We start from the raw sequence: 27,271 nt of genomic DNA, 5'->3' as shown, positions 1-27,271 counted from the left end.
TTTTTTAAACACATAATACATAAACATCTTAGCATTCTTTCCTTCCACTTCAAACTTCTTTTTTTACACACATGCTTCTCTGCCTCACCAAAAAGGGTGCAATACTGACACTGCTGTCCCTAAAATCAGTTTCCAAAGTGTCCTATCACTGCCATCATATTTCAGGCAGAAGCAAAGGAGAAAGTCCCTTTGGATGAGATAGGCCATGCTTCATTCATCTTGTTTACTTGGTTCTGTTTACCAAAGCATCTGAGGCTGCCAGCAGCACCAACCTTCCCCTGCTACACCAAGCCAGGCTGGTCCTTGCTGCACCACATCACACTGATATCTGCCACACATTCAAGAGCTGGTGTCATTAGTACAGCACAAGGCACAGGACAGTTCCTGCTTGAAGCCAGTTCCAAATGAGAAGTGCTGGGCACCCAAGAGACCTTGGATCCAGAATGGAGCCAAGTACTGTGTGTGGTGCCAAGTACTGAAGTAACAATTCTAGAAAGACAACTCACGCAAAGTGGCGAATTTAATGCCTGTAAACATGCCTCAATCAGAATTTGGATGAACTCTGAAGGTATTGATTTTTTCTGGGGTAGACTTCCTCAAATTTCCATATCTCTCTATCAGACTGTATTTTTTATCATTAGCCAGTAATATATGGAAGGTCTTGGATATGGACATCATGGAAGTGAGCCTTTAAAAGAAGTGACCTTTAAAGTCAGTGAAGTCTTAAATCTTAAAATGAAGTCTCAAATCTCCTGGAAAAAAATTGTTAACACTCAGAATTCTGAATAATATTATATAATTAACTTTTCAGCAAAGAACAGCCCCTTGGCACTAACCGTGTCCTTTCTGATACATCAGAGACTGAAAAGCATGGCCTTTCCTGTGCCAACTGTCTTTTAGAATAAACAAAAGACCCTCCCCCTTCATCTCCACATGCTTAACAATATTAATAGAACATGAAAATATTAATGCTAGTAGACAAGGTCTTTCATAAAGTACATAAATGAATTCATTCACTCTAGCTCATTAGCTTAATCATCAACCTTTTTACAATGCAACTGATTAACATTTTCATTGTTCTTCTTTGATTTTCCTTAGACTTTTGCTTCTTTGGGGATCAAAAGATCTCTGAATGCATAAGCTCAACAAATATCCCTGCACAACTGAACAACAATAGGAACTGTTAAAAGAGATAACTAAGTAAGGACTTTCACAGCTCATGCTTCAAAGATACTGCAGGAAACAACCATTTAAGAATCATTTTTATTTTTATGTTTAACGTGATTATACACATTCATGAGTCCACCAAGATCTGCACTGTGACATTAAAGATACAGTACAATAACATTCAACATGAGGTACTTTATATATTTATATATATCTGTCCTTTATAAATAATGCTGTAAGCCTGCTAAGGTCAAACACTGCTTCAGCACAAATGGGTGCTGGGACCTGCAGTGAGCCGAGTTTATCACAACAAAAAACAAAACCCAAAACAGTTCAGTGCAATAAGAATGTAGAAATTAAAGTGTTTACTTAAATACTATTTTAGATATGCAGAAAGTATATTACATTATACTCTCTTATCACTGATTCCTCTCACCAGCAAATCAAAGATACAAGTAGCAAGAGCCAGGAACAGTTTAGACAGAATCTGCCAGGTGATCTCTGTCAAGATCAGGTTTACATTCCAGGCTGATATGGCTGATGCTTGCTAGATGTCAGTCAATATACTCAAGCTTGGGTGCTTCTGCTAAACCAACCAAATCCACAGTCAGACACCTATTGAAGTGCCCTGATGTCCCAAGGTGAGTGGCACTGGTGACCTTCTTACATCCCAGTACTTGTTAGCATCACAAAGTGCTCAGAAGCAAGTTATGCTGTGAGCATCAAATGGTGTTTTGGGTGCCTTTGTCTGATCACCCACACTTGAAACCTTTCCCTGCACCAGCTCCCAAAATCCAGAATGGACTCAGAGGAATTAAGCTAGAGGTTGCTTTCATCCTACTTCGTCAAAAAGACTTCATAAAAGAATCAAATAAGAACAATAATTAAATAACAGCTCATTTTCTACACATTACAGCTACAGAGTGTTCTGATGTCTGAACTTCTCTTCCAGCCAGTGAACATAGCAGATATGTCACCTTTATTAGCAGGTAAGTCAAAACAAATAATAAATTCAAGGTGAGAACCCAGGACTAGTTAAAGCAATGCAGTGCTCTCTGACTTGGCCCTGTGGCACATATTTTTTTTTACCAAACAAATGGAAATGCATCTCGCTAAGACAACCTGTCAATCTGCTTATCACTCGGAGTAATTACATCTGCATCAGCCACTTGCTGTACAAAAATTAAATCAGCTGATTAGCATCTTTCTCTGCTCTGAAATGTATCTAAATAAATGGAACTGCTGCTCAGATGTTGTCTTAAAGTAGATGACCGTTACCTCATCACAATCTCAGATTCCGTTCTATGATCTCTTCAGCAACTCTTTCTCCACTCCATACCATTTATACTCTTGTCTATTTTCAGTTGTAGATCTAAATATAAGTAACTGGAGGTTTTTATAAATCTCTCCCTGGGAGTTTTCCATGGAGCATTCTGTTTAGATTTCACAAACAGTCTGGATTATGTACATCTGTTACAAAAAACAAAACATTTTTCTATGTATTTTGAGGGTATTTACATTTCAGAAAGAGAGCTGCCTACACACACATATATGCATGTATACAAAACATTAAACGTTAAGATGGATAAAAGGCATAAATCCTGTGGAGTACTTTTTTTTACCTGGCTCTCCTTTTATTACCTAGAGAGAAGATCTGGGCTTTGACTACACTCCATTTCTCCTTACTTCAGATGGTATTTTGGACACTGCAAAGATGTATTTTGGCACTTTCCAATGGCCATGGGCCAGGATTCCAGCCATCAAGCAACACTCAGAGTAACAGCATTAAACTGGTAAAATAAGATGAGAAAATTTTTATTATAGAACTGACAGGTGAATTTAGGGTTATGCTACATTAATGTGTGGATATACTGTAACATTAATCTTCAGCAGGTCTAAAGAATCATTTGGTCCTCTCATTTTGTAAAAGGTACACAACAAACAGAACCCATTTCAGAGGTGAAGCAGGATGCTTTACAATGGGCAGTGCAGCCTTTGAGGAACACCTGTCCCAGTGCAGTGAGGAAGGATGTTCTCATGTTTCTATAGTACCTGTAGTTCTTATTTATACTGGTTTCTTCCCCTGATACAAGGAGTATCCCTCAAACTTTTGCAAAAATGATACGGACAAGTAACTTCCTGGGAGAAAAAACCCAGGCAAGGAAAAGGTTCCAGACCACATAATCCTCTGATTGATGTGCAGCCATAAGCAATTGCAAGAGCTCCAACAATAACCCAATAGGGGAGACTTCCTCCCCTTCACTGATATCAGATGGTATACACCAAGGGTAACATGACCACAGTTGGAAACCTTCTGTCTTTGTCTAAATTTCAACTGGTAATAAAAAGAAAAAAAAAATCTCATATTACAGAAAAAAATCCAAGTCAAGATTGATACATTCTTTTGTTCCTCTAAAATCTGCCTCTACCATGTTTAGGAAGAAGAAAAAAACCCACCCAGAAAAAACAAAAAATTATCCTGCATCAGATGATTGGTATAAATTCCCATTTATTTAGCAAGGGTTCAAAGAAATGCCATTTAAAGAGCAGATGAACTCCAATGTAGCAAAACCTGGGTCATGGGAGTAGAGTTTCAAGAGCTGCATGCACAATCTGAACACATGCAAGTACTTCCTTGCCTGCAAGGTGGGATTCCTAGAAAATGAACTCCAAGGGTAACTTGCCAAGCCCACATCCCTTCCTCACTGTGAACATGTCTATGCACTGGGGATATGGCCGGTACGCCGTGGAGTTTCCTGAAAGATGCTTCCTTCTTCCCATCTCCCCCTGGAGCCATCCCAAACAGCTGGCTACATGAGAATCTAACAGGATGAAGGTTTAAACTTGTGATTTTTCTGCTTAAAACTGAAGGATTTCTTCCAGCCCCCATGGTCAAAAGCAGCTTGGTTTACCAGAATCTCCAAAGTCTGCAGAGCAGACAGCAGAGAGAGCTATAAAACAAGACTTTGTTTTCTATTCCTACCTCCCAATACAAGCAGAAAGCAGAAAATGGAGAAAGAAAAAATGGATCAATGAAGACAGTGTTTAGTGAGATTCAGGAGGGAGAGGTGATTCACTGGTGCATCAAAGAAAGGGTCAGCATCACCAGCAAACAGGCACCCCCCCTTACAAAGCCTTTAAAACTTGCTTGTTTCTAAGAGCTTCCAGTTTACATATTACACTTAATCACCAATGATGCTACAAAGTACAGCAAGCCAGGAACTTGCCCACAGCATTTAGTTACATATTCCCTGTACTGATCACATATCTGCAGATAAAAAGCTAAGAATCAGTAGGCCTGAACCAGACAGGTTCTTGACAGCAAAATGCTTTGTATCCACACACTCCCATTCAAGCGTAAAATATGAGTTCGGGAATTTGTCCTCCCTGTACCCCTGTGCCATTTGTACTGTCCGAGGAGCACTGAAACTGAACAGTCACCTTCCCACACTGAACTTCTGTCATTCCTTCTTGTCCAAAATAGCTGAGTTCGTTACCATCCAGTATCACACTGGCTGTGTAAAAGGTGTCGGGCTCAATCTGCACTGGATACTCAAACCACACGGGAAAAGTGTTACTAGAACCATCCGAGAAATATTTACTCAAGTTCTGGCCCAGGATAACTCCTTGTCGCTTCAGTTCAATCTTAGCACTGTACTCTGCTGACCCACAGCTGGAGCCATAGAGCCCAAAGCCAGCAATAAACACTCTCTTATCAACAGCAAACTGGATGCTGTCACAGCGGCCCCGGTAGCGCCACTGGTTGCTGCGGTAAGCGCAGGACTGGAAGCGGTGGCAGCGCTGAGGGACGAGGCCTTTGCGGGGCTTGCTGACAAACTGCAGCTCCGGCTTCTTGGCAGCCGTGTACCAGAGGAAGATGTCGTTGGTTTCATTCAGAGTCAGGATCCCGGACTGGGCGGCGCCGTTGGCGAAGTCGTCGAGGGCCATGGTGGGGATGCGGATCAGGTAGAGAGCCTTGCCCAGCACCTTGCGCTTGTTCTCTATGGTGGCCGTCAGCTCTTGGCGCTGGCACTCCACTTCAGCCCAGTTCAGAGCTGCCTCGAAAACAACAATTTCTTTGGCATTCAGAGTCTCCCTTCGGAGAATGCTTTCAAGTGTCTGAAAATCAATGTCACAGAAGCCCTCAGACTTCAAAGCGAGCTCAGCTTGGGCATCAATCACTTCCCAGCAGCGCTGGGTCAGGTCAGGTTCCTCGAATAAGCAGCTCTGGGAGAGCAGCACGCAGGCATTCTTTGCACTCAGACTTGTCTCGAGAAAGTTAACGCAGGCACGGGCCAGATGAGGGACAATGTACTTCTTGGCAGCATAAAGAGTGGCCAGGACAGTGTCTGCGGCCAAATCGATCTCATCACAATAGATGTACCTGAAATAGAGCACACAGGTGTAATGCTGCTGCTTAATGTGACACCAGTTTGTCAACAAACTCGTACAAAATCATTTAAATGGTTCCACATTAAAATCAAGTAGTGCTTTAGGGAGTATTGATTAAGCCCAGAAAGACAGAACAAAAAAATTCAGTACTTACGTTAAGACCATGTAAGAGAACAGGTTTAAATCTAAGGTGAATCCAACTTTCCATTTGGAGTGCATGCTATGAGACAATTGTTTAAAAACTGTGGCCCCTGCAGCTCTGTGCTCCTTCCCCACAGGTCTTGGCTCCCAGGCAGGAGCTCCTGCAGGGCTGCCTCCCTCAGCTACCACAGGAGCCTGGAACATGTGTTATCAAGAGTCCTTGGACTGCGTGTCCCCGGATGGTGAACTGTGGTTTACCGAGATGCACGAACAAGTTTGTAGAGAGTAACTAAGAGGTAATCTAAGAAGACAAATGCTATTCAAGTATATCAGGTGCTATCCATTTCTGTAACTACTGCATTGGGTTCTTTTCAGAGGTGGCTTTTTTGTTTGGGTTCGTGGTTTTGGTTGGTTTTTTCAAAGGGTTATGAAACGTATCGGAAATGGAAGATTTTCAGGTTTTTAACGCTCACAACATCCCTAACTCAACTAGCACAGCATTTTCACTCAGTCTCACTGCATAAGGATGAAAAAAGCTTTATTGCTATGGCAGTGTGGTGGAAGAGATGAAGGTGAAATTCTATTTATGTGACTAAACTGCTGGGATTCATTGCTCAGAGAAATGAAGCATTGTACAGTTTGTTCTTTTCAATATCTCATGCTTCAGGGCTCCATTTGCAGCTGGTGAATGCAATGTGCTAAAACCATGCCAAATGCAATTTCACTCTTCACAGGGATAAGCAAGTCTTGATGGTTATGGCTGATAAAAGTGTCTTCCTCCAGAAAAGCTAAAGTTGTATGCAACCCTGTACCAATTAAAATTTTCTAGTTAGCAGGTTTCCCTACACAATGAGTTTCCTGCAGAACAGATGTGCCTATAAAGAGGAATTAGTATCTACACTGATCTGATTATAGTTGTAAATAACTATTTGTATTTTTGCAGCTGTAAGACAGTATCCTCCATGCCACACTTGGAAACCATGCAAAGAGGAGATACTGCTCCAGCAATATAACATCTAAGAGGTTACAGAGGAAAAAGAAAACTTACATAGAGCCAAGCTTATTTTTAGTGTTTACTACTTGGTTTCAACTTATTTGTGAAACCAAAGAACCCATCTGCATATCAATGGTTACAGGCTTAGCTCCTTTACTGCCCAAAAAATTCCATTTTCAATTTGTTTTTATGATTCTCATCATTTCTCTCCTACTCTTTCCTCCCTTCTATTACTTCTCTTTGCCTGATAATACAACAGAGAATGATGACATCTGTTTTAAATCTAAATAGTTCAAAAGTTGCTATTTTAATATTGCTGAAAATAAAGAACTAATATCACTGATGTACAGCAGACACAGCACAGATCGACTGTCAGCAATACTCCACACCTCTGACTCTGCCAATGCACCTCAGCTCTGGTTTGCAATTACTGATATTCCAGTTTCACCCTGTTCTCAAACACAGGACTCTGCCAGACCACGGGGTTTGGTGGTTTAGTAACACATTCAGCCTGGGATGAGATGAGATCACAGTTCTAACTTGAACAGTCAAGACTGAGATAAGATATAATACATTAGTGCACCAATTCAATTTGGCAGCTAGACTATGTATTTAACCCTGTTTTTAAAACGGGAGAGAACAGGCAAAGCAGTTTTACTGGGAGAATAACTAATGTCTACCCATCGTGGTATTTCCTATATTACACCAGGCAGTATCTTGTTTGTTGTCAGAATGGCCACTGTGTAATAAAACAGAAAAAATATGTATGCCAACAGAATTCATTGGCCCAGGGGGATAAAACCCCAAACTTCTTGAGCAAGATGTCAAAACCAAAAACCCTAGCTAAATATATTTTCTGACAAAGTTTATGATGCATAATGAAGCCTGTGAAGGAGAGGCTGCCTTAGAATAGCTAAAGCCTTTCCCTCTGTAGCAACATAGCCTTGCCATCCATGGCTCACAGCAATTGCAGGAAACACTCACAGGGATGGTTTCCCAGAGTGAGAGGAGTGAAGGAGACAGTGGCTCCCCCTAAGCCCCACATGCAGTGGATCCTGTGATTAGGGGACACTGCACTGCTGAGCAGCATCCCTGTGCCTTCCCTGCACCATCCCAGTGTCGCAGACACTGGGGCACTCTGCAGTCTCAGACACACTGCATCAGGGAAGACAGCACTGGCAAGGTTACCTCAACAGCCACACAGACCACAAACTTTTTTTTGGTCTTTGGGGTTTTTTCAATAAAGGCTGAGAAGGTGAAGAATCCCGTGGTTCTGGCCATGCTCTCCTAGATAATTTCCTAAATTGCCATGGGCTAAATAATATGCCAAGACCTAGATGTCAGTATTGCTACTCTCTTTTCTAGGCTTTCTTTCTGCACACATTTCTTAATGATAAATTCAGAAAGCATTCAGGTTTTATATGGCACATCATATTTAGCCACAGTGAAATAGATTTGCTGTTCAAAAAGAAAGGGGGGGGCTGCAAGAACCCAAGTATCTTGTATTTGTGGTTTGTAAAATTCAGCATGAAAGTGAAGTGTAAGTCTGAGCTCTGCCACAAAATCAAAAAGGCCCAAAGCAAAGATCCATAACACACGTCCCTACATAATGTCACATTTTAACTTTATATTCCAGGTCTACAGAACATCTGTGGAGCTCTCCTGGCAGTTACCCACATTTGCACAACACATCCCTGATGTTGATAATAACCCATAAAAACTCTATATGCAACTTTGAATGTTCATCTATGATGCCAGTGAAATGTTAAAAATGAAAAAGAAACTCTTCTGCAATCACAAGTTAATCAAAACAATCTATGAAATACAATAAATTGCTAGCTAGTGATTATATCATTATGTGCAAGAAAACCTGCAGCATATTAAAGGGATCACTATCAGATACTGATGTATTTTTTGTATAGGAAAGCAACAGCATTTATTTAGGCTGAAGGAAAAAAAAATAACAAAAACTCAAAGCCACAGCATTTCTGTGATAGGGCATTTCTCCTCAACAATCAGAGTTTATAGATACATTCAAGGACAATTCAGTTGGGAAGCTGCTTCATTATGCCCATTTAGGAGAAGAGAGCATCTCTTATGCAGTTTGCAAGAAGAAAAATAATGATTATGTAAACTGACTCATTTTCCTTGTTAGATAAAACCCCCTATTCATGTAAACAGCCTTTTTATCACTTTCCAAACACATCAATATGACACATAAGGAGAAATTTATTTTTCAGAGGCTACTGAATAACTTAGGGTCATTTTTCTAAGACAAGACCTGCGTACTGCAGGTTTATAAAAGAGCTGGAACAATGTCAGTCTACAAACCCAGCAATTTACTGGGTCTAAGGGGGCTTTGTGCATACATTTTTAACTTTCCTCTGTGCTTGCAAAGTAGAACAGTTGGTTTGGGGTTTTTTGTTACAGCTGACAAACCTTTTTAGTAACTCCATTCCTTTGTGTACCATATAGTGACAAATCAGATCAATAGGCATTACAGTACACAATGTGCCCAAAGATCCCCTGTCAAAGTCATTATTTACAACTGCCTACATTAGTCTAGTATGTGTGTGCCTGGGAGAGCAAAATTAGGTGAAAGTTTAAAACACAAAAAGAGGAATATTTCAAGCAACTGCTTTCTTTCTGTTTATATGTAACTTCAACAATGACATTGGCAGGGTATGTATACATAGACAGGAAAACATATCCAGCAGATGAATGATGCTTACTTCAGCATTGCAAGAAAAGCAGCAGGCTCAACATCTGGTATACGGATTTCATCTTTGTCCTCAGCAAGCTCTCCGTAAAACATTGCATGGAATACAGAGCTCCCAACAGCCAGGACATACTGTTAAGAAAAGGAAATCTTATTTCATGCTTTGAACTGAAAACACTGCCAACACAAACAATGTGGGAGAGCCACTCTGAGCAAACTGGGCTGCACTGACAGGCTCTACAGACACACTTCAGTAAGAAATGAAGTCCAAGGTAAGAACAAGTTACATGTTTTCCTTGTATTTTACTCTCCTGGGCATAGATGCATTAGCTACTGGAAAACGCTCACCTCCACCACAGAAGTTAACTATTTCTAGGAAATCTCAAGAGCAGCTTTAATCAACAGCACAAAGCAGTATTCCTACTTTACTGCCTTAGCCCAACAAATGTGCTATTTAACAAAAAACACAAAGAAAACCCAGGGAGAGATTAACCCACTGCATGTGGCCTTTCCAAACACAGGCTGCTGCCTGTCCCAGAAGAACTGAGCCTCCCACACTGCCCTGCTGTAACTGTGGGAGCTCTCTCTGGCTCTCCCCACCCCAGCAGATCATGCAGCTGTTGCTTACTTTGTGTCCTGGCAGCCGCTGGGTCCCACCTGGTGGCCCGACCACAAAATGAACATCTGCCATCAAGTCATTGTTGAACATCACTGCATTTCTACAAACAGAGGTAGCATGTTAATTTGTGGCACCCAGGAACTCTCTCTGCATGTCCCAGACCCAAGAAATTTTATTTTTTAACTTGCTTGCTAGCAAAGAGAAGCAGGTCACACTTTCCTTCCAGCTGCTTTACACATCACTGCACAAACATAGCAGAGAAAAAACTAAGGAGGCAAAAGTATTTCTGGTGTGTGTGGGTGCAATAAAACAAACCCCCAAACTTCTGAGAACTTTCCAAGAAGTGGAAATCAAAGTCCAGAGCATTTATCACTGAAAATCCCCACTGAGGTCTAAAAGGAAATCTTTATGGGTATGGTGCAGCTTTCAGCAACATTTTTATTAACTCAAACAGATGCACTGACTGGAAAAGAGATACTAAAATATATTCTCCATTACCAAAATTCTAATTTCCCACACACATACAGGGAGAAAAAAAAAAGCCCAAACAAAATATAACCATGTTTTCTTCAGCAAATAAATGCATTCTGGACATTTCGCTACTCCATTCAAACACCAAAAAAACTGCCCTGAACTTACCTCTCTCTGATGGTTGGATAAAGTCCTTGCCAATTAGGTGCAGGAATAGTGTTGTTGTTATTGAGATTTTGCTGATGGTACTGCTGGACAGCAGTTGTATTAGTATTAGCAGGTTTCTTTCGGGGAAAAATATCAGCAGCCATCTTCTTCTTCTTTTTGGTCTTCAAGGTAATGATTTCATAGCAAACTGGAGGCAATTTGCTGTTGCTACTGGTGCTGCTATTTCCTTTCTTAGAGCTCTTCTTAGACCTGTTCTTGACCGTCTCTGGAAGCATCAAGAAGAAGGTGAGACATTTCATGTTCTTTCCTTTCTCATCTACCATCAGTATACCCGTGAGTAAAGACCGACAGCCTAACTAGCTAGGAACATTTAGGAATCTATGTGGAAGCTGTAACACCAAAAGCAGCAGAGCTGAGAGTCTGCTTCTTTTCCAGCAAGACAAGGTGACCTTTCCAGCACCCAGAGTAAGAAACTGAGTTTAAGTTTGATCCAGTACTTGAACCGTTAAATACATCCCCATCATTCCTTCCAGCCTTCCCGATCAGGAACCGCCTGGCAGCGCTACAGCCGGGGCAGAGGGCAGGAGGAGCGCACGGTGGCAGTGCCAGGCTGCCGGCGAGCCCAAGTTGTGCGGGCAGGGCTGGGAGCGGAGCGGGACCGGCAGCCGTGCGGCCGGAGCCGGCAGCGCGGAGCCAATGGCTGCAGCCACCGAGCGCGATTGGGCTCGCACACAGTGACACCTATTGTAGCCTGTGCCGCTCCCACGTTAAAGCCACAGCAGCGCTCCCGCAGCTCCCCCGCAGCCGGCGGCGAGGATGGGATGGAATCGATGGCACACGCGGCTGGGTGAGCGCTTCTCTGCTGGCTGTGTGAGCTCTCCTCGGTGCCGCTTCAATTTTCACAGGCGAAGCACTAAGAAGTTGAAATCAGGTAGAAAGATCTGAGTCTGTTGCCGTGGGAGCTATTTCCACGGGCATTCGGTATTAGCACAGCTTCCTTTGCCTGTAGCATTCCCACAAATCCCTCCTGTAAGAGCTGCTCGGCGAGTGTGCCACAGATATCAGAACCGAATTAAAGAATCGAGCAGCAGCACGGACAGCGATGCAGCCAAAGGATCCCTTTCAGCGCGGCTTCTACTCCAGTGTAACATGAACAGGGATGAGGTCACAGCTTTAGCTTTAACTCCTTCTGTTTCCAGATAACATAACAGCCTTTGACAGGGGTCCCAAATCACTAAGCAGTGCTAATTAAGCCAGCTTACACCAGATATGGCTGCGCCACATCAGAAGAAAACTTCTAGATGTGTAATCAGATTAAAGCAAGCCAGAGTGAATATATTTAATCAATATTTCAAAGCATTAAATGAAAGGGTCTGAATGATTTAGAAGAGTCTCAGGCAAAACTCACTCCTTGAGATGCGAACAGTCCAATTTATTCACAAATACTTTCTGAAATAAACAGGATACAAGCTATGCCAACCAAACCATTTAAATAGGAAATAAGTCTATTTTTTAGTCATTAGTTTACTCAGAACTTAAATTTTGATCAAATTTTTTTAATAGCAGGTCAAGTGTATAGAAAAAGCACCAAATAAGCATAGCCACTTAAAAACAAAAGCAGGGAAATAAAAAAATACTTGGAATGAGGTGTCAACATATCACACCTTAAAATATTGGGGAGCAGATAGTTAAAATATGATTTCATAATTACTTTCAGTTTTAAAGAAAAAAACCCTCTGCTTTCAAAGCTAATTTAGCCACATTTTGCCTTAATTAGTTTTGCTGGACAAGGGCACAGCAGGGAAATTAAAGTGATAAAAGGTTGGTGAAGAAATCTTGCTGAAGCCCCTGACAAATCTGCCCTGACTCAAACAGAAATATTACTCAGGCTATTTATTCAGTCTCCATCCCAACTGCTTGAATCACAGCTGTGGCTGTGTAACACACACTCAGAATGTCTTTAACCTGAGAATGTGCTGGTATTTCAAAGATTACCAGGTCTCCTTGGGAGATGCTCCACACCAAGCCCTCAACTGCATGCCCCAACCATCTGGAGGCTTTGCTGCAGTGGCTGAGGATGATGATGATGCCATTCCCAGACATATCTGGCCTTCTGTCTGAAGGCACTGCCCATGGAAGGGGGAAACAGAGGGAGACGTGTCCATGCTGCTACATTTCACAATCCAATATCTTAGTGCAAAATCTCCTTGACTGCTGCTTTAAAGGAAGATGGTTGGTTATGCCTGAAAGGCAGATACATATTCCTAAATACATTGAGGGAAGGTTATGTAACTTACAAAGAAATTATTTCTAGCGACCTTTTCTCTCTCCTCCACACATTTTCTTTTTTATCTGCAATAGACTGATTAGGAAGGAAACCTAAACCATATTGAACTGTAGAGAGGGGAGAAGAAGGGGTAAAGGAGAAGAAACTCGTACTACAGATGGAATCTTATAACTGCTCACAGCTGAGTTTTTCAGAGGAACACAGCAGGTATTCCCAGCAGAGAATTTGAGTTTGTTGAGTTTGTGTTTTTTTTTTTTTTTTCCTCTCCTTATGTAAATTTCCAGCCCTTCCAAACAAAACAATAACCCTTTTGCCACTGCACAGGACAAACATTTCAAAAGGAAGAAATCTTTATAAAACCTCTTAAAGATACAGAAAACCACAGACTCCAGAAAATCTGGTTCTCAGCATTGCAGTTGGCAGAAGGCAAAAGACAGCAGGGGTTGGGAGATTTGATTGTCATTCCACAAATCCATTTTATAGACTCCCAAAGTATATAAAAATCAAGGTCTCTGCACATTTCTTCAAACCAATGACCAGGACAAATCCAAAGATTTTACACACACCCACCAGATAAGGTCACTGGGAGGATACTGGAGATAAAGAGAATGAGGGACAGACTGACCAGTTAACTCCGAGTGGGAAAGACAAATTGTAAATGTGAATCCACAGGAATCCACCAACCTTTGAGTTCTGGAGCACACCACACATGCACAGCTCGTTGTGCTTTCTGGGAAAGGAAAAGGAGAGAGAAGCTGCAGCTGAAGCATGTTCTGCCTGAACTCAGAAGTCAGACCCCAGCAGACAAGAAGTATCTGCACAGCAGGATAAAAAATCCAGCCCAGTAAATAAAAAGCCATCTTTGCCTGCTCTTAAGCCAGCCACTAAAACCTGGTTTGCTCTAACTAGAAAACAGCACAGATTCCAGAACAGAACCTAAACAATTTAGATTTTCATAGACTCCTATGAAAAACTACAAACCTCTTGCAGGTTCAAACCACCTTCCACTGCACTTCATCACCCCAGGAACTAAGTCTCATAAACCACTCATTAGATGGATGTGAAAGAGGGAAAAAAACCCCAAAGAATGATTGTGCTATTCTCTGTAGGTACAGGGTTTGTGGTATCTGGGAGTGGGGATGGAGCTGAGCCCCAGTGGGTACAGCTGTGAAAAGAGGTGAGCAGCACTGACAACAATGATCCATGGAGTGCCCAGGTGCACTGACCAACCACCAAAGGGAACACAGGGCACACAGGGGCAGTGCAAGAACAGGAGGGTATAAAAGGTTGGACTAAAGGGCTGATACCTGAAGCCTTCTGAAGTGGCCTGGTGTTACTCTGTATGGGTTGAAGCCTTCTGACATTGCATGGTGATACTCTGTGTATCATGGCTACCTGGACTGCAGCATGTGCTGTGGCATATGCTGTGACAATTCTCACTCCCTGTTCTTTCTGTTTTGGCAGCAGCTCCCATTTCCTTTCATACAACGGTGTTTTGTTGTTTTACTATACAAATACTGTTAATAAATTTAGAACTCAATGCACTGGGGCAGTCAGTAAAAACAGCCCATGAACTGCTGCGTGTTGAAAGACCAGTCAAAACCCTCAGTTTAGATCAGTCTGTCTCCAACAAGAGGATCAAGGAAGGTCACCTTCTCTGACCCACAGATCTATCCATTTCTGAAATCTTATTACAATGTGCTCCTAATCTTCTTCAGCAAGTCTCATTTTTCTTCATTAATTATATATTTAACAGAACTAAACTTGACATATACAACTGAGAAAAAGGGAAATCCAGTCCTTCAAAGGCACATTAATTTTTATTTTACAAGTAAAGTAGTCAGACCAGAAATATTTCAAGTTAAAGGGTATAGAAAATTCCATGCTTAAATCTTTACACTGGCCTAATGGATATTCAAAATGCCAGAAGAATTAAGCAAAAGACTATATTCCCAGTCTGAGATACTACAAACCAAGTTACATGCCCCTTCCGAAATATTAGTAGCAGGTTAGGAGCCCTTGGAATCAGTTCCTGACTAAACATTTGCTGTTCAAACCCAAGTGTGTGCAACACACCTGCCATCCTAGCTTATTTATCCCTTAAGAACATAATGTACCTTGTGAGGCAGAGGAGTCACAGTAAAGCCCAGTTCTTGGTCCAACTTTTAATAGCATGTTACTACTATAATTATGCCTTTCTAAAGGTAACTTCCAATAGGGAAATCAGTTTAATTTCCAGACCTGCTGGGAGTATTCTTCCTCATACTTCATCAGTTTCTCCTGTGCAATAGCAAGGATACCAAAGAGTTTCTATTTTTTTTCTCCTTCTAATAAGCTGAGGTTTTGTACAGCTCTCATTTACAGGCTTGTTCCTCATGTAGCAACATGAGCTACACAATTTCTATAATAAACAAGCTGTCATTAAAATTCCCAATTGTTTATTACAACCACATCATGAATAAAAGAATTCTTAGTAAGTACTGAGGAAAGGCACACATTTCTTTTTCTGTAAAATTGCCAAATGTCTTCTTTAGCAGTCACTATGACTATATTGTTTAAATCCTGAATATCCCCGTACAAGGAAACAAATTTCAGAAGACACATCCTGATGAACTAAAATAAATACACAATGTTACTGTTTAACAAATCTACCTGTCTGTCCACTGCTAGCTTTCACTGAATTTAAGTTAACTTCAAGCACTCATTTAAAGATGGAATATATATGTTCAAAACCTCAATAAACCAACAGAAAACCTCAATAAACCAAACCCACACAGCTGTGGTGTCTTGTTCTGTTTACCTGTCTATAAATTATTTATTCACTTGGAAGAGTCCTTCCCAATCACCATTCCAACTCTTCTGTTTGTAAAAACAAATTTGGTAAGGGCAGGTCTTGTATAGAAAAAAAAAAAAAAAAGGCAATCAAAAGCAGGAAGAAAAATGGGCAAAATTGTAAACACTCTCAAAGAAGCCAAAAGAGATGCTAAAAAAATAGCAATTACATCCCAGAATAGTGAAGAACTGTGAAAGAGTAGAACATTATCAGAGTAGAATTGCATCTTGAACCAAGACTACAAGCTTGAAACCAAAGTCAAAAATAATTAAATAGTATTTTTCTATAGAACTCATGCTACGTTAGCAACATACTTGTTACCAAATATTCTTAACTGCTTGGTGCTTATGAGGATTTAAATACTTTGCATAACATTATCCACTAAGATAGCTTTTACTTTTTCTTCTTAAATGCCCTTAATGCTTCAAAGAAAACAAAAGCAGAAAGTCCCCAGCAGCCTAGTCAAAAGGTAAACACCAATTTACATAAAATAGAAATCTAAAGAATGAATATTCATAACTGCTTTGTACTCCTGTAGTATTTCCTAGCATATAGCTGATACATGGTATTTGTTTTAGTCTCTCTACCAATGCAGCCTTTCTATTAAATATTTTTAATATGTCATTAAGCAATATCCATTTCGAGACAAAGCAATCACACAAAACATACAACATTAATATCTACTCCTATGTTTACTTGCAAATAAATGTGCATCTTTGTATGGATTTCAAGTTACTTTCCATGAGCCTGTTCCTACTTCAACTGCAACATCCCCTATCCTCATTTTTTCCTGTCACCTTTCTTGCTTAGCTGCTTAAAGCCTGCAATTTAACTTCAGTGAGAGGCTGAATAACTTAATATTTATGCCCCAAACACTTTGCTATGCTGGGTCTTTTTAAGTTAAAGGTTTTCTTCCCTGATGGACCAAAATAATGTATCAGAGTGAGGGAAAAAAAAGTTCAAGATTTTTTTGTATTGTCATTCTGATTTGAAGACCATGCCTGCTGCAGGAATGACAGTCCATATAAACCACTGTGGCAAGGAAGGCCTACATTTAGACAACCTGCAGTGAACAATGTACCTGATCCCATTACAGTGAATTACCCCACAGACATTCTCTTCTGGGCATATGGTAAAAAATAATGTCAAATGCTTCATTACAATATAAAACATATGATTTGACAAACCTGCTAAGAGATATTCCCCAATATCATAGTTTGGGAGCTGCAGGAAGAAAATATCTCAGAGCAAAATTAGCCATGCATTCTATGTGCATTAAGTTGTTTCTTGATAGTTCAAAGTAAAACAAAGAATTGTAAATGAACTCTGCGAAGAGAAAACCTGCAACCAAAAAATCATAATTCAGTTCAAGGTTACAGGAAATAAACTGTTTTGCTACTAATTTAAAAGAGACAAATTATGCATTTGTTCCCCATCGTGGCTACTAGAGCTTGTCCATTTCATTTCATGTAGAGCTTTGCTCTTGACAGTCTGTGGGGTCAAAAATTAACTTCGTTCTTAGTAGCTGCCATTTATTTATTTATAAACATGATACTGCAAACCTGAAAGCACTCAAACCTTTTTCTAAGGCAAAGGTCAACTTTAATTCTACGGTGCCTCTTACCAAAACTGACTGACAAAAGAAAGCTCAGATAGCTCAGGAAATTGGTAATGAGATACAGTGGTTTTCATCTCTGGGTCACTAATTCTAAATTGACTAAGGTCAACAGTAATCAAAAGTCATTAGCATTTAATGATCCTTCAGTGCCCTGTGAGAAAGAAGCTAGTGATCTTAGCACACTTCAGGAAAACCACCACTACAATCAGCACTCACATGCTGCCTGCTTCAAGGGAGAGGTCAGATCAGATGACTACAGACAGAACTTCCAATCTTGCAGACAGATCTCACCTCTGCAGACAAACCTTGCACTGATTTTAACTTGGCTCACAAACCATTATTTTCAAGAGTTAAATTAATATGGGTTCTCTGAAGGGCAGGCTGTAAGCTGCCTTCTCCTGCTCCGTCACATCAGCAGATCCCAAATGTCTTTGTTGACCTGCACACTTAAGTCTGGAGAATGCAAATGCAAACAGGCCCTTCCTCAGAGAGGAAGATTCTCACGAGTGAGAACCAATGGCACCAGAAGTGACTACTCCATGAGTATCCACAGAGGAACTGCACCACAGTTAATTATGTTGGTGTATAACTCAAAGACTACATTTTTCACGTGCAGGTAACCTACATTCACCACATCACACCACTGTGTTGAAGCTCCCAGTGGGACAGAAGGGGGGAGAGGATATTGCTACAGTGCACAACCACACCTGCTCTGTGCCCTACACACTTCAGTCCCCTGGGACTGTCATGGCAACAGCACCTTCAGCAGGGGTAAGGAGGACAGAGGGGACTTCTGGAAAGCTTAGTCAGATGTTGTAATGCAGGGGTCTGCAATGGAAAACCACATTGTGGTTTTATATCTAGGCAAGGTTAGGGAACATGCAGCTTAAATGCCCACAGCAGATGAGCAACCTGTGAGTCCACTGCAGCAGAGCATCACAGCTGGCAGCATTCAGGGTGTTAAATAGGAAAAGTCTGCTACAGCATCTTCTCCTCACTGCATTTGAAATTACAGAAGAGGAAAATCATGACAGTGAAAGAGGAACAGGTCAGTACATTGGCAAACCAAGCCTTTGATGAGAAAAGCATTCTCAGCCACAGTGGCTCACGCTTCTCAAAAGTGAGAACTAAAACCAATGAGTAACAACTCTAGCAGTGATTTTACAATTGTCTATTAACCCAAATTTTTAGATATGAGAGACTGATTGCTGCTAACCTGAGCCTAATCCAAACAGCTCAAGGAATGGACCAGGCATGACAGGATCCATTGACCTGCACTGTCCTGAATGACTCTGCCACACATTAGAAGCTGTGTATCTTGTTACTTGCCCTTAACTGATTCCAAACTCTTCCAGCACACACAGCCTCTGCACTGCTCAAATTCTGCTTTCAGAACATATTTTTGTGCCTTAAGATGTATTTGTCTATCAACGTTAGGGTATCTTAAATGTTCTTCTTCACAGTAACTCTGTGACACATCAGAACTGAAGTAGAGAAAAACTAAGGATGGGACAAATAATCAAACAGAACAGCATAATTAAGGGACTGTACAAGATAAACATAAATAACCATTAGTTTTATGCATTATGAACTTTTATATAGCATGAAAACCTTTACTTTTTCTGGGTGTACAGGGGGTAGTATCACTTTGGTCTTGTAAAATTGTAAAGGCAAAGAGCTCCAAGGAATCCTCACACCTCTCAGACAAGCAAACATCTCACCTGCCTGAAGGACTGCTTTCTTTTCATACTCTCAGAAAACCCTTGCACCCAAGCAGAGACAGGCCAGCTCTAATTCCAGAGAACATAGATTTTAAAGAAAATACTCCTTTAAATTGCTTTGGATGTGAAGAGGAGAAAGTGCAGCTAGGGTGGTTATGGAGTGTAACCTGGTACATAAATATCCTGTCACAGAAGGATGTTATCAACAAGTCATTCAGCCTGGTATTGAAGTGCTACATGATCCTCCAGTGAAATATTTATTCAGCATATCAGGTAATCTTAGGGTACAGGCAACAGGGCTGGACAAGGTGATGTCTCTGGATACCTTCCCAATCTGTTTGTTGCCAGTCTTCACCCCACACATACTCACAGACTGCCAACCAGCTCCCCAGTGTTTTAGAATGCAAACACTTTATAGATGTTGGACTGGCCTGGTTTTCACAGCAGCTTGCTGAGATATCAAGCTCAGAGAGGGCAGCAGGATCAGAAAACAGATGAGCCAGGACCCAAAAATGGGAAGTTTGCAAAACTGAATGCAGTGATGTCTTACTTAAGTCTCTCCTCTCAGTTTTCTGACACACACACAAAAAAAGTGCTTTTGTAACCAAGGCAGGGGATTGGAATTCAACTTAATGGCAGAAAACACAACTGATGACAACTTCCACCACAAAAAGCTTGTAATCTTTTCCTTCCAAGATTCCCATCTCTTATATCCCTCTTTTGCCTCATCCATCAGCCCTTTGAGACAGAAAGTGCTGTTCTATCACTCATTTAAGTGCCTCATAAAACAGAGCACCCACACCAGCTCAGGTACCTGAACGTTTGTAAAAAAGAACAACAGCCAGCCAAGTCCAAGGAGTTACCAGAGACAGGATCAGGGCAGAATCATTTTGAATTATCAGATAATGCTGGGAATAAACAATATTCTGCTGCAAAACTTGTTTGCACAAGTTTCTACAACAAGTAATCTAAATTTCTTCTGACAACATAACACATGGCCTATCATCATCAGACCTTTGTTTTAACTGAGCCTACCCTAGGACTGCTGCTTTCATTGTAACTGTTTGGCGAATTTAGAAAAAAAAAATTGCTCACAAGCTCTAACAAGCAAGTGACCAAAACATAAAAATTATTGTTGCAACTTGCATTTTTTTCCCCCCGGCCTTAAAGGGCAAGCTAAATGAATCCCATGTTGCTTCTGGAAGGTGTTTCCTCTGGGGCAGAGCTGAGGATCACTGGCAGGGAAACACAAGGGAAGTTATTGTGCAGTTAGCTGCAGTGTACTTACTGTGGGGGATTTAAAATGGGGGAAAAAAAAAAAGAGTACTACAGTCGACATTCAACTTTGGCAATCCTGCAGAACTTAGCTCAAATGAAGGCCCCAAGAGACTCAATTTGCAAAGCTAAATTATCCCAGATACTGTACACCTATAACCCAGCACTATCTCTTTACAAAAAAAAAAAAATTAAAAATAAAAAAACAGAGCACAGATTAAAATTTAACACACACATCACATGCTAAAAACAAAGTACTGTGAGGACTAACTACAAGGCAAAAAGTCTGCACCAGCACTTCTCAGATGAGACAGCCTGTTGAATTAGGCATGTTAGTAACCACACCTCAGGAACACTTAGGTATCTTAACTTCAATCCAAACTTTTCCTCGAACTCACAACAACCCACTACTCCCTCCCGTTTTAAAATGCTGCAGCACTCAGGAAACACCACAACGAACTGAATTTATAAACCTCGAAGTTCACAGGTGCCTTCCTCCAGACAAACAGGAAAATGGGGAATTGCAAAGGTGTGGGCCCTTGGGTGGAAATAGGGACCCCTCGGAGACAGGTACAGCAGAAGTTCTGCCAAAAGGGCGGGGAAGGGAGGAGGAATTTATACCAAAGCGGGTGCAACTATTAATTGTGCCTCCGGGAAGGTTACCGAATTAATGCTCAAAGTACTTATTTGACAAAAGAGCTTTACTTTAGGCAGGAGAAAAGCCCCAAAGCCCAACTTTTGTTCTGCCTCCCGGTGGCGGCTCCAGCCCGGGCACAGCCGGGTCCCGGGGCTCCTCCCGAGCCCGCTCCTGGGCTCACCTCCGGCACCGCCGCCAACCCTCCCCGCTGCCGCACAAAGGGGCACCGAGGGGACACCGACACCCGCCTGCGGACACGCACCGCGACTCCAGGGGCGCACGGCAGAGGCCGTGCCCGGGGCGCTCTTTGTGCGGGAGAGCCGGGCGGCCCCGCTCCCCTCACCGACGGCCGGCGCTCCGCGGCGCTGCCAGAGCTCAGGTGCGGCCGCCCCGCCCCGCCCTGCCCCGCCCCTCACGGCGGCGCCTCCGCGGGGCGCGGGGAGCCCGTTCCCCGCCGGCACGGCCGCCGCAGCCCGTGAGGGGAGCGGGATCGGCCGCCACACCCCGGGGAAGGAGTAGTGGGGGGGGAAGGGCGGCTGTCCCCGCGCGGGCGGCGCCGCACCCCGCACTGACCTGAGGGCGCTCCCGGGGCGGCGCGCGCGCGGCCCCTCCTCGCACCGGCGCGCGCGCGCGCGGCCCCGCCCCGCAGGAACGCGAGCGCGCGCGGCCCCGCCCCCGGCCCCGCCCCTTCTCTCCCGCCTCGCCGTGAGGGAGGGAGAGAGGGAGGCAGGAGCTCCTCCCCAAAAAGGCGGCTGGAATCGCCCCCCAGTCCTCACCACAGCATCCCGGCGGCAGCGGAGAGTTGGGATTTCACCTGCGAATGAATTGAGTTGGGAAACAAACGACACGACACTTTTTTTTCTTTTTTTTTTTTTCCCCCCCCCCAATTTTCAATCCCATTGGTGCCCGAAGGTGTGGCAGCATTTTCATACAGCCCAGACTTGCGATTTCACCTGAGAGCTAAGTTGGGAGACAACCTAGCTATGCTTTCTGTGAAAAACGAGGTTCACTCTCCTGTGAAAATTCAAAAGTTTAATAAAGGACAATCAAGAGGAGACAAAGAAAATAAAGATTTCACAGTGGGGTGCTTGGCATTCCGCCAGGAGCACACCTGGCATTTCAGAGATGCTCTTTAAATATCCTTTCAATTGCATCAGCCTGCTGCATATTCATAAACAATTATACATATTGAAACTTTTCCTCAAGAACTGTTTAGCATGGCTGCTCCTCGGGGCTGCCTCCTTAGAGCATGCACATTTCTTGGCTGTGATTTTGATCCGTTCTTGTCAGCTCCAGTTTGGGCTTTGGTTCTTGTTGTCACCTCCAGTGGGTGCTGGTAATTGGTGTGTCAGTAGCAGGGGTCTTCATCATATGAATGTTATCCCAACCAAGCAGGCCCTTTATATCAGCTGTTTCACTACTAGGTCTAAGTTTAGTTAGCAACAGAAATAAATAAAACTCTATGGCAAGGTTACTTTAACATTATACATATAGCATCCATTCTAATATTTGCAAAAAGCCAATGTTATAATATGTATAACACCTCAAAAAATCAAATCTGCTTTTTTTTTTCATTAAAAATTCTGTTAATGCCTGAATTGAAGCATATTCACACTGCACACACAAGATAAGTTGGAAGACAGCTAACAACATCTTTTTTAAAAAACAAAATGAATTAGATTTTAAACCCTTTTTATAAATTAGGGATCCCATGAAAGTTCAAGCATATTTATGACTTGGCACAACCAGCCTGTGGGAAGATCTGCCCTCTAAGAAAAAAAAGTGATCTGTTTTTCTGTACATGCACCAATATCTCTGAGGAAGAGAGCTCACCCTTCCCTTTGGGCAGCAGCTTTGTTAGATTAAAAGAAAAAATGGATTAGAATATTAGGAAATTATTAGAAAATTAGATTACAAGGAAAAATGGTTGGTGGTTGAAATTTTTGTGTTTGCTCATCCACAGTTATTCCCAACCTCCAAGAAAAAAAAAACAAAAAAAAACCCACCCCAAAAGAAAACCACCAAACCCCCCAAACAAACAGAAAAAACAAAAACCAAATAAATAACCCCCAAACCCAACAGATTACAGGAGAAACTCCTCATGCAGCAGCAGCAGCAGCAGCCACATTTCATCCCAGGGCCAAAACCAGGCAGCCAGAGGGAAGAAACACCCTTCCCCATCACATTTATTTGTTTTTTCCCAAATAAACTCAATCTTACCAGAAGATTTTGCCATACATCCTTCCTTGCAGGTCCTGTCCTGCTGCTCATAGGGTGGCTAGGTTAAAACAACAAAACAAAACAAAAAACCCAACCCCAAACACCAAAACATTTTATTTTTGAGCTGCTGAAGAAACAATCAAGAGGGATGGAGCATTTTCAGGACCAGCACCTAGGATTATTCAGGATTTATCATATAAATAAGGGATTTCTCATAATGCCAGTGTATGTAGGCACGTGGGAAATTAAAATGCATTGCTAGCATTTATTTTTAAAAGCATAGCAAAAAGCTTTGCTTGAAGCTTTAGGGCAAGTTTGGGGGATTTTTTTTTATTATTTTCCCTCTGAAGAAACAATTATTTCTGGAATTGCTGCTGTGTTCCAGCTTTAGTCTCCAGTGAACACTCATTGCCTGTATTATATACACATTATTCTAGCAGATACCTTCACCATGTGAAATTGGGCATATCTGTGGATAATCAGCACTTTGCTTTTCCCATTTTAATATTTCAGCTATTAAAATGGAAACTAAACCAAACATCAGCAGTAATGACTGTACACACACACACACACACACACACAAACACTCACTTTATAGCTGTTTAGGATTTTACCAGCAAAGGACACACTTTAAATTACAGTCTGTAAATGATCATTTAATTGGGTCTTGGGAAGCCAACAAAATAATCCTTGTCTGAAGTGAACTTAAACAGGCTGCAGGAAAACACTGCAATTTTCCATCCTTTTTGCAGAGGGAAGGTAAAATTACCCCTTTTGCATGGGGGTAATTTAGAAGGGCAGGTTGTGGGGAGAAGCCTTTTCCTCGAGGTTAGAGGAGTGTTGGGGTACCTGCTGCTGATTCCCCGACTTCTGGGACTCTGGCTGGGCCCTCCCAGGGGTTCCCCTGTCGGGGGAGACCCTCCTGGAGTGGTTCTGTGCCAGGAAAGAGAGACCCACTGGATTTTTTTGGTCTTCAGGTTCTTGTTTATTGTTATCTGAAGTTTTGCACACTGTCCACACCAGGCTCAGGGCACTGGAAAAGCCCTGCAAGAATGGCCAACAACCTCTTGTTCCAAGGTCTTTTAAAGCCAAACTGTCCAATTAATGACTGACGCCTTGGTTATTTCCCTTTTAACCCAATAACTGATCCCAAAGAGCTGCAATGGGGACTTTTCCACCCAATTACAAAATGCCACCCAAACCCATGAAGAAGAAGGGAGAAGAAGCCCAGGACAACACCCTGTGCCCTCCATCTTGCTTCCGTCCACAACATACTAAAAATTCCAAAACCTAAATTTCCCACTCAAGTGATACACCTACACTGCTCTCTACAATCTGCTTCACACTTTAGTGGATTCTGGTCTATTCTGGAGTTTAGGAAACTTTCTCCCTGAGTGAGGGTCAAAGTCAGTGCTCCCCTGGGGGTCAGGGCACCCCAGAGCAGACAGAGAAATATTCCCTGTGCCCTGGGTTTCCACAGAGGGGGTTATTCTGCAGCCTGAATTCAAAATCCCATAGCAGGAAAACATATTCTGGCTTTAATTCCAGCACACACAGGAGTTAAAAGGTGAAGTTCTGGAACTAGATCACCTTTAAGGTCCCTTCCCACTCAAGCCTTTCTGTGGTTCTGTGGTTTTTCTGCACATACACTTCTGATTGAGAGGCAGCCATGGGGCCCAAACTGGGGACTCTACTCAGTAACATTTGTTTTGATGCTTTTTTTGGTGCTCCTCCTGCATTTCCAGCCCAGTCTTTTTTGGCTGTGCACAGTCTGCAGCACTGGGGCACCAACACCATCTTCCAACAGAGGGGTTGAGGTGCCAAGCTCATGGTGCTGCTGGGTTTTTGCTGGCTGTGCAAATGGAACCTGTGCAAAACAGCTCGTGAGGAAGCTGAGCCACAGCCCAAGAGCAGCTGCACAGAAAGCCTTTGGAACATCCCTTCACTGCTTTGGGGTTTTGCCTTGTCCCAGCCCGGGTTTCTGGACAAGATCCAGCATTGCCTATGGCAAACCAAGGGCTGCACTGGCAGGGAAGGTAAAACTCAGCCAGCTGCCTGGTGGGGAGAGCTGATCAAAGGATTTTAGCTGGTGTTTCCAGAGCCATTAAACTGGGATGGGCTCTGCTCCGTGGTGTTGGTGAAAAAAGCCAAGTGTTTGCACTGAGTCACATCCAGACTCATCTGCTCCTGTGTCATGGGCCTATTTTCCAGGTACTGAGCAGTGCTTTCCAAAGACTTACTAACTCGAAGAGCAGTTTAAATATTAATTTTCCAGTTGAACTTGCATGCTGGGAAGGTTCTCCCGAGCGCTCCAGGGTATAATTAGTTCCTCCAAAAGCATCTTCCTACCAGACACTTTGCCAACACCACATTTCCCCTCCACATCTCCCCTCCTCCCCAACCTCTTAAAGCTTCCCTGAATTTCTGTGTGCAGCCTCCCACAAAGGTTATCATCTTATGTTTAATAGTGGGGAAAAAAGATAGCACACAAGATTTACTGCAAATGGAAGCCATTACTGCAGCAGTTATCAAATGAAAGAACAATATAATAATGTCCAGTCATAAAGACATGAAGAGTTGCCTGTCAAAGACAAACACCTGACTTGTAAAATTGGCCTGTGCAGCTGCTGGAAGATTTTGGCAGGCAGGATGAGATCCTTGCAGCACATGGCCAAGCACCCAGGTGTTTTGCAGCTATATGGGCTAGAAACTGGGCACCCAAACTGGGACCAGCTGGAGGGAGATGCATCCACATCCCAAGATGCATCCACATCTGCTCAGGACATTTCTATGAAGCAGAGCCAGGGGGATCAGCTCAGCACATCCCAAATATCCCCAGTGGGGTTAGAACATCCCCTGGGTTGATTCAGGCATGGGATGCCTCTCAAAGGCAAATCTGTTATCTCCAGCTCCAGCTGGAGCTCATTGAGGCTGCTGACCCCAATTTTTTGGTTAAGTATTAACTAACTAATAGCAGATGGTGTTGAATTTTGTCTGCCCCTTGACCCATAAGGTCAGGTCACACTGGCTGTGAAAGTGCAGCCAGAAAATGCTGATTTCCAGTCCAGTGTGTGGACACAGATGATTTTCCTCATCTTTCCCAGCCTTGCCCTCCTGCCAAGAGTTGGGCCAGAAACCCTTTCAGGCTTAACCAAATGGTCATTGCCCTTTCCCAAATGAAAATGTATGGACAAGTGGGTGCCAGTGCCCATCTCAAGGGAGGAAAGGATTATATGAGCAGAGGGATGCTGACTCCTGTATGAGTGCTGCCATCTCCTACCAGGGACTGACCAGCTTCTCTCACCACACACACTTGGCTCTTTCCCCATCCCCAAGGAAATCCCTTACTTTCATTGGCACAGCCAGTTCTCACAAGGCCTTTCCCACCAGACACACTTTCTGTATCAAGTTCCCAGAACTCCAAGAGCTTGTGCTTCTCCTGCAGCCTTTATGGCTGGAATTTGTCATCCTTAGGCTCCAGGTGCTTTTTAACCTTTTCTCATCTGTCTCAGGAGGGTCAGTGATGCCTGTGGCAGCCAGAGGTGCTGCCTCTCTGTTTGGTGAGTGCAGTGCCACTTCTTTTGGGGTCTGGTGGGGAAGTGTTGGCCACTGGGACTTGATTCCTGCTGTCTTTAGCCAAAGCTAGAGAGCTTGAGAAAGAGCTGAAGTCCCTCTAGTAATTTCAGGAGCTTCTGCACTTCTCAAACATGCCAGACTAAGGTGTTAAGTGAAAGTCAAAGGGTCCAAAACCCAAAAAAAAAGCTGATTTTCAGCATTGTCTTTTGGAGACAGAGTTCAAAGGCTGTCTCAGAGGGAGTCCTTATGTCCCCAGAGACTAAAAAGCATGGAGGAAAACTTCCTTGAACATGCTCTAGCAAGTGCTCAGAGTCTTTCTTGTTCCTATTTCTATTCTTGTATTGGTTACCTTGTTCTGGCACCACAGAGTTCTTCTGTTAATGTTATTTCTTACAGTATCCTTGTACCTTAGGACAAGATTTGTCTCTTTTTG

The 27,271-nt window shown here is 42.7% G+C and overlaps 1 protein-coding gene across 5 annotated transcripts; it reads right to left on the bottom strand.

The window, feature by feature from the left end:
- Positions 1-1,245: 1,245 nt before the first annotated feature.
- On the bottom strand, positions 1,246-21,672 carry BTBD3 (BTB domain containing 3). Of its 5 annotated transcripts, none has more exons than XM_030235812.2 (5): positions 21,616-21,672; positions 10,672-10,936; positions 10,042-10,132; positions 9,427-9,545; positions 1,246-5,551 (listed from the first exon to the last, which is right to left on the bottom strand). In XM_030235812.2, exons 2-5 carry the CDS (start codon positions 10,812-10,814, stop codon positions 4,519-4,521), a joined length of 1,386 nt encoding a protein of 461 aa, XP_030091672.1. In that variant the 5' UTR covers positions 10,815-10,936; positions 21,616-21,672; the 3' UTR covers positions 1,246-4,518. The 5 variants fall into 5 exon arrangements, with proteins under 5 accessions (XP_030091672.1, XP_018773682.1, XP_018773683.1 ...); XM_018918137.3 differs by lacking the exon at positions 21,616-21,672 and adding an exon at positions 21,305-21,413; XM_018918138.3 differs by lacking the exon at positions 21,616-21,672 and adding an exon at positions 21,224-21,355.
- Positions 21,673-27,271: the final 5,599 nt, after the last annotated feature.

Source organism: Serinus canaria, chromosome 3, assembly GCF_022539315.1.
Source record: "Serinus canaria isolate serCan28SL12 chromosome 3, serCan2020, whole genome shotgun sequence".
Lineage (NCBI taxonomy): Eukaryota > Metazoa > Chordata > Aves > Passeriformes > Fringillidae > Serinus > Serinus canaria.
The sequence above is the reverse complement of the archived record's forward strand: the minus strand, read 5'-3'. Positions and strand labels throughout refer to the sequence as shown.

What these genes read in the sequence shown, in the direction of transcription:
- BTBD3 (XM_009093747.4), bottom strand. Translation starts at nt 10,994, where the DNA reads ATGGTAGATGAGAAAGGAAAGAACATGAAATGTCTCACCTTCTTCTTG. An exon ending in AGCGGCTGCCAGGACACAAA is followed by an intron (nt 9,546 to 10,041) that starts GTAAGCAACAGC and finishes TTTTCTTAACAG; the next exon opens with TATGTCCTGGCTGTTGGGAG. An exon ending in GCTTTTCTTGCAATGCTGAA is followed by an intron (nt 5,552 to 9,426) that starts GTAAGCATCATT and finishes GCTCTATTTCAG; the next exon opens with GTACATCTATTGTGATGAGA.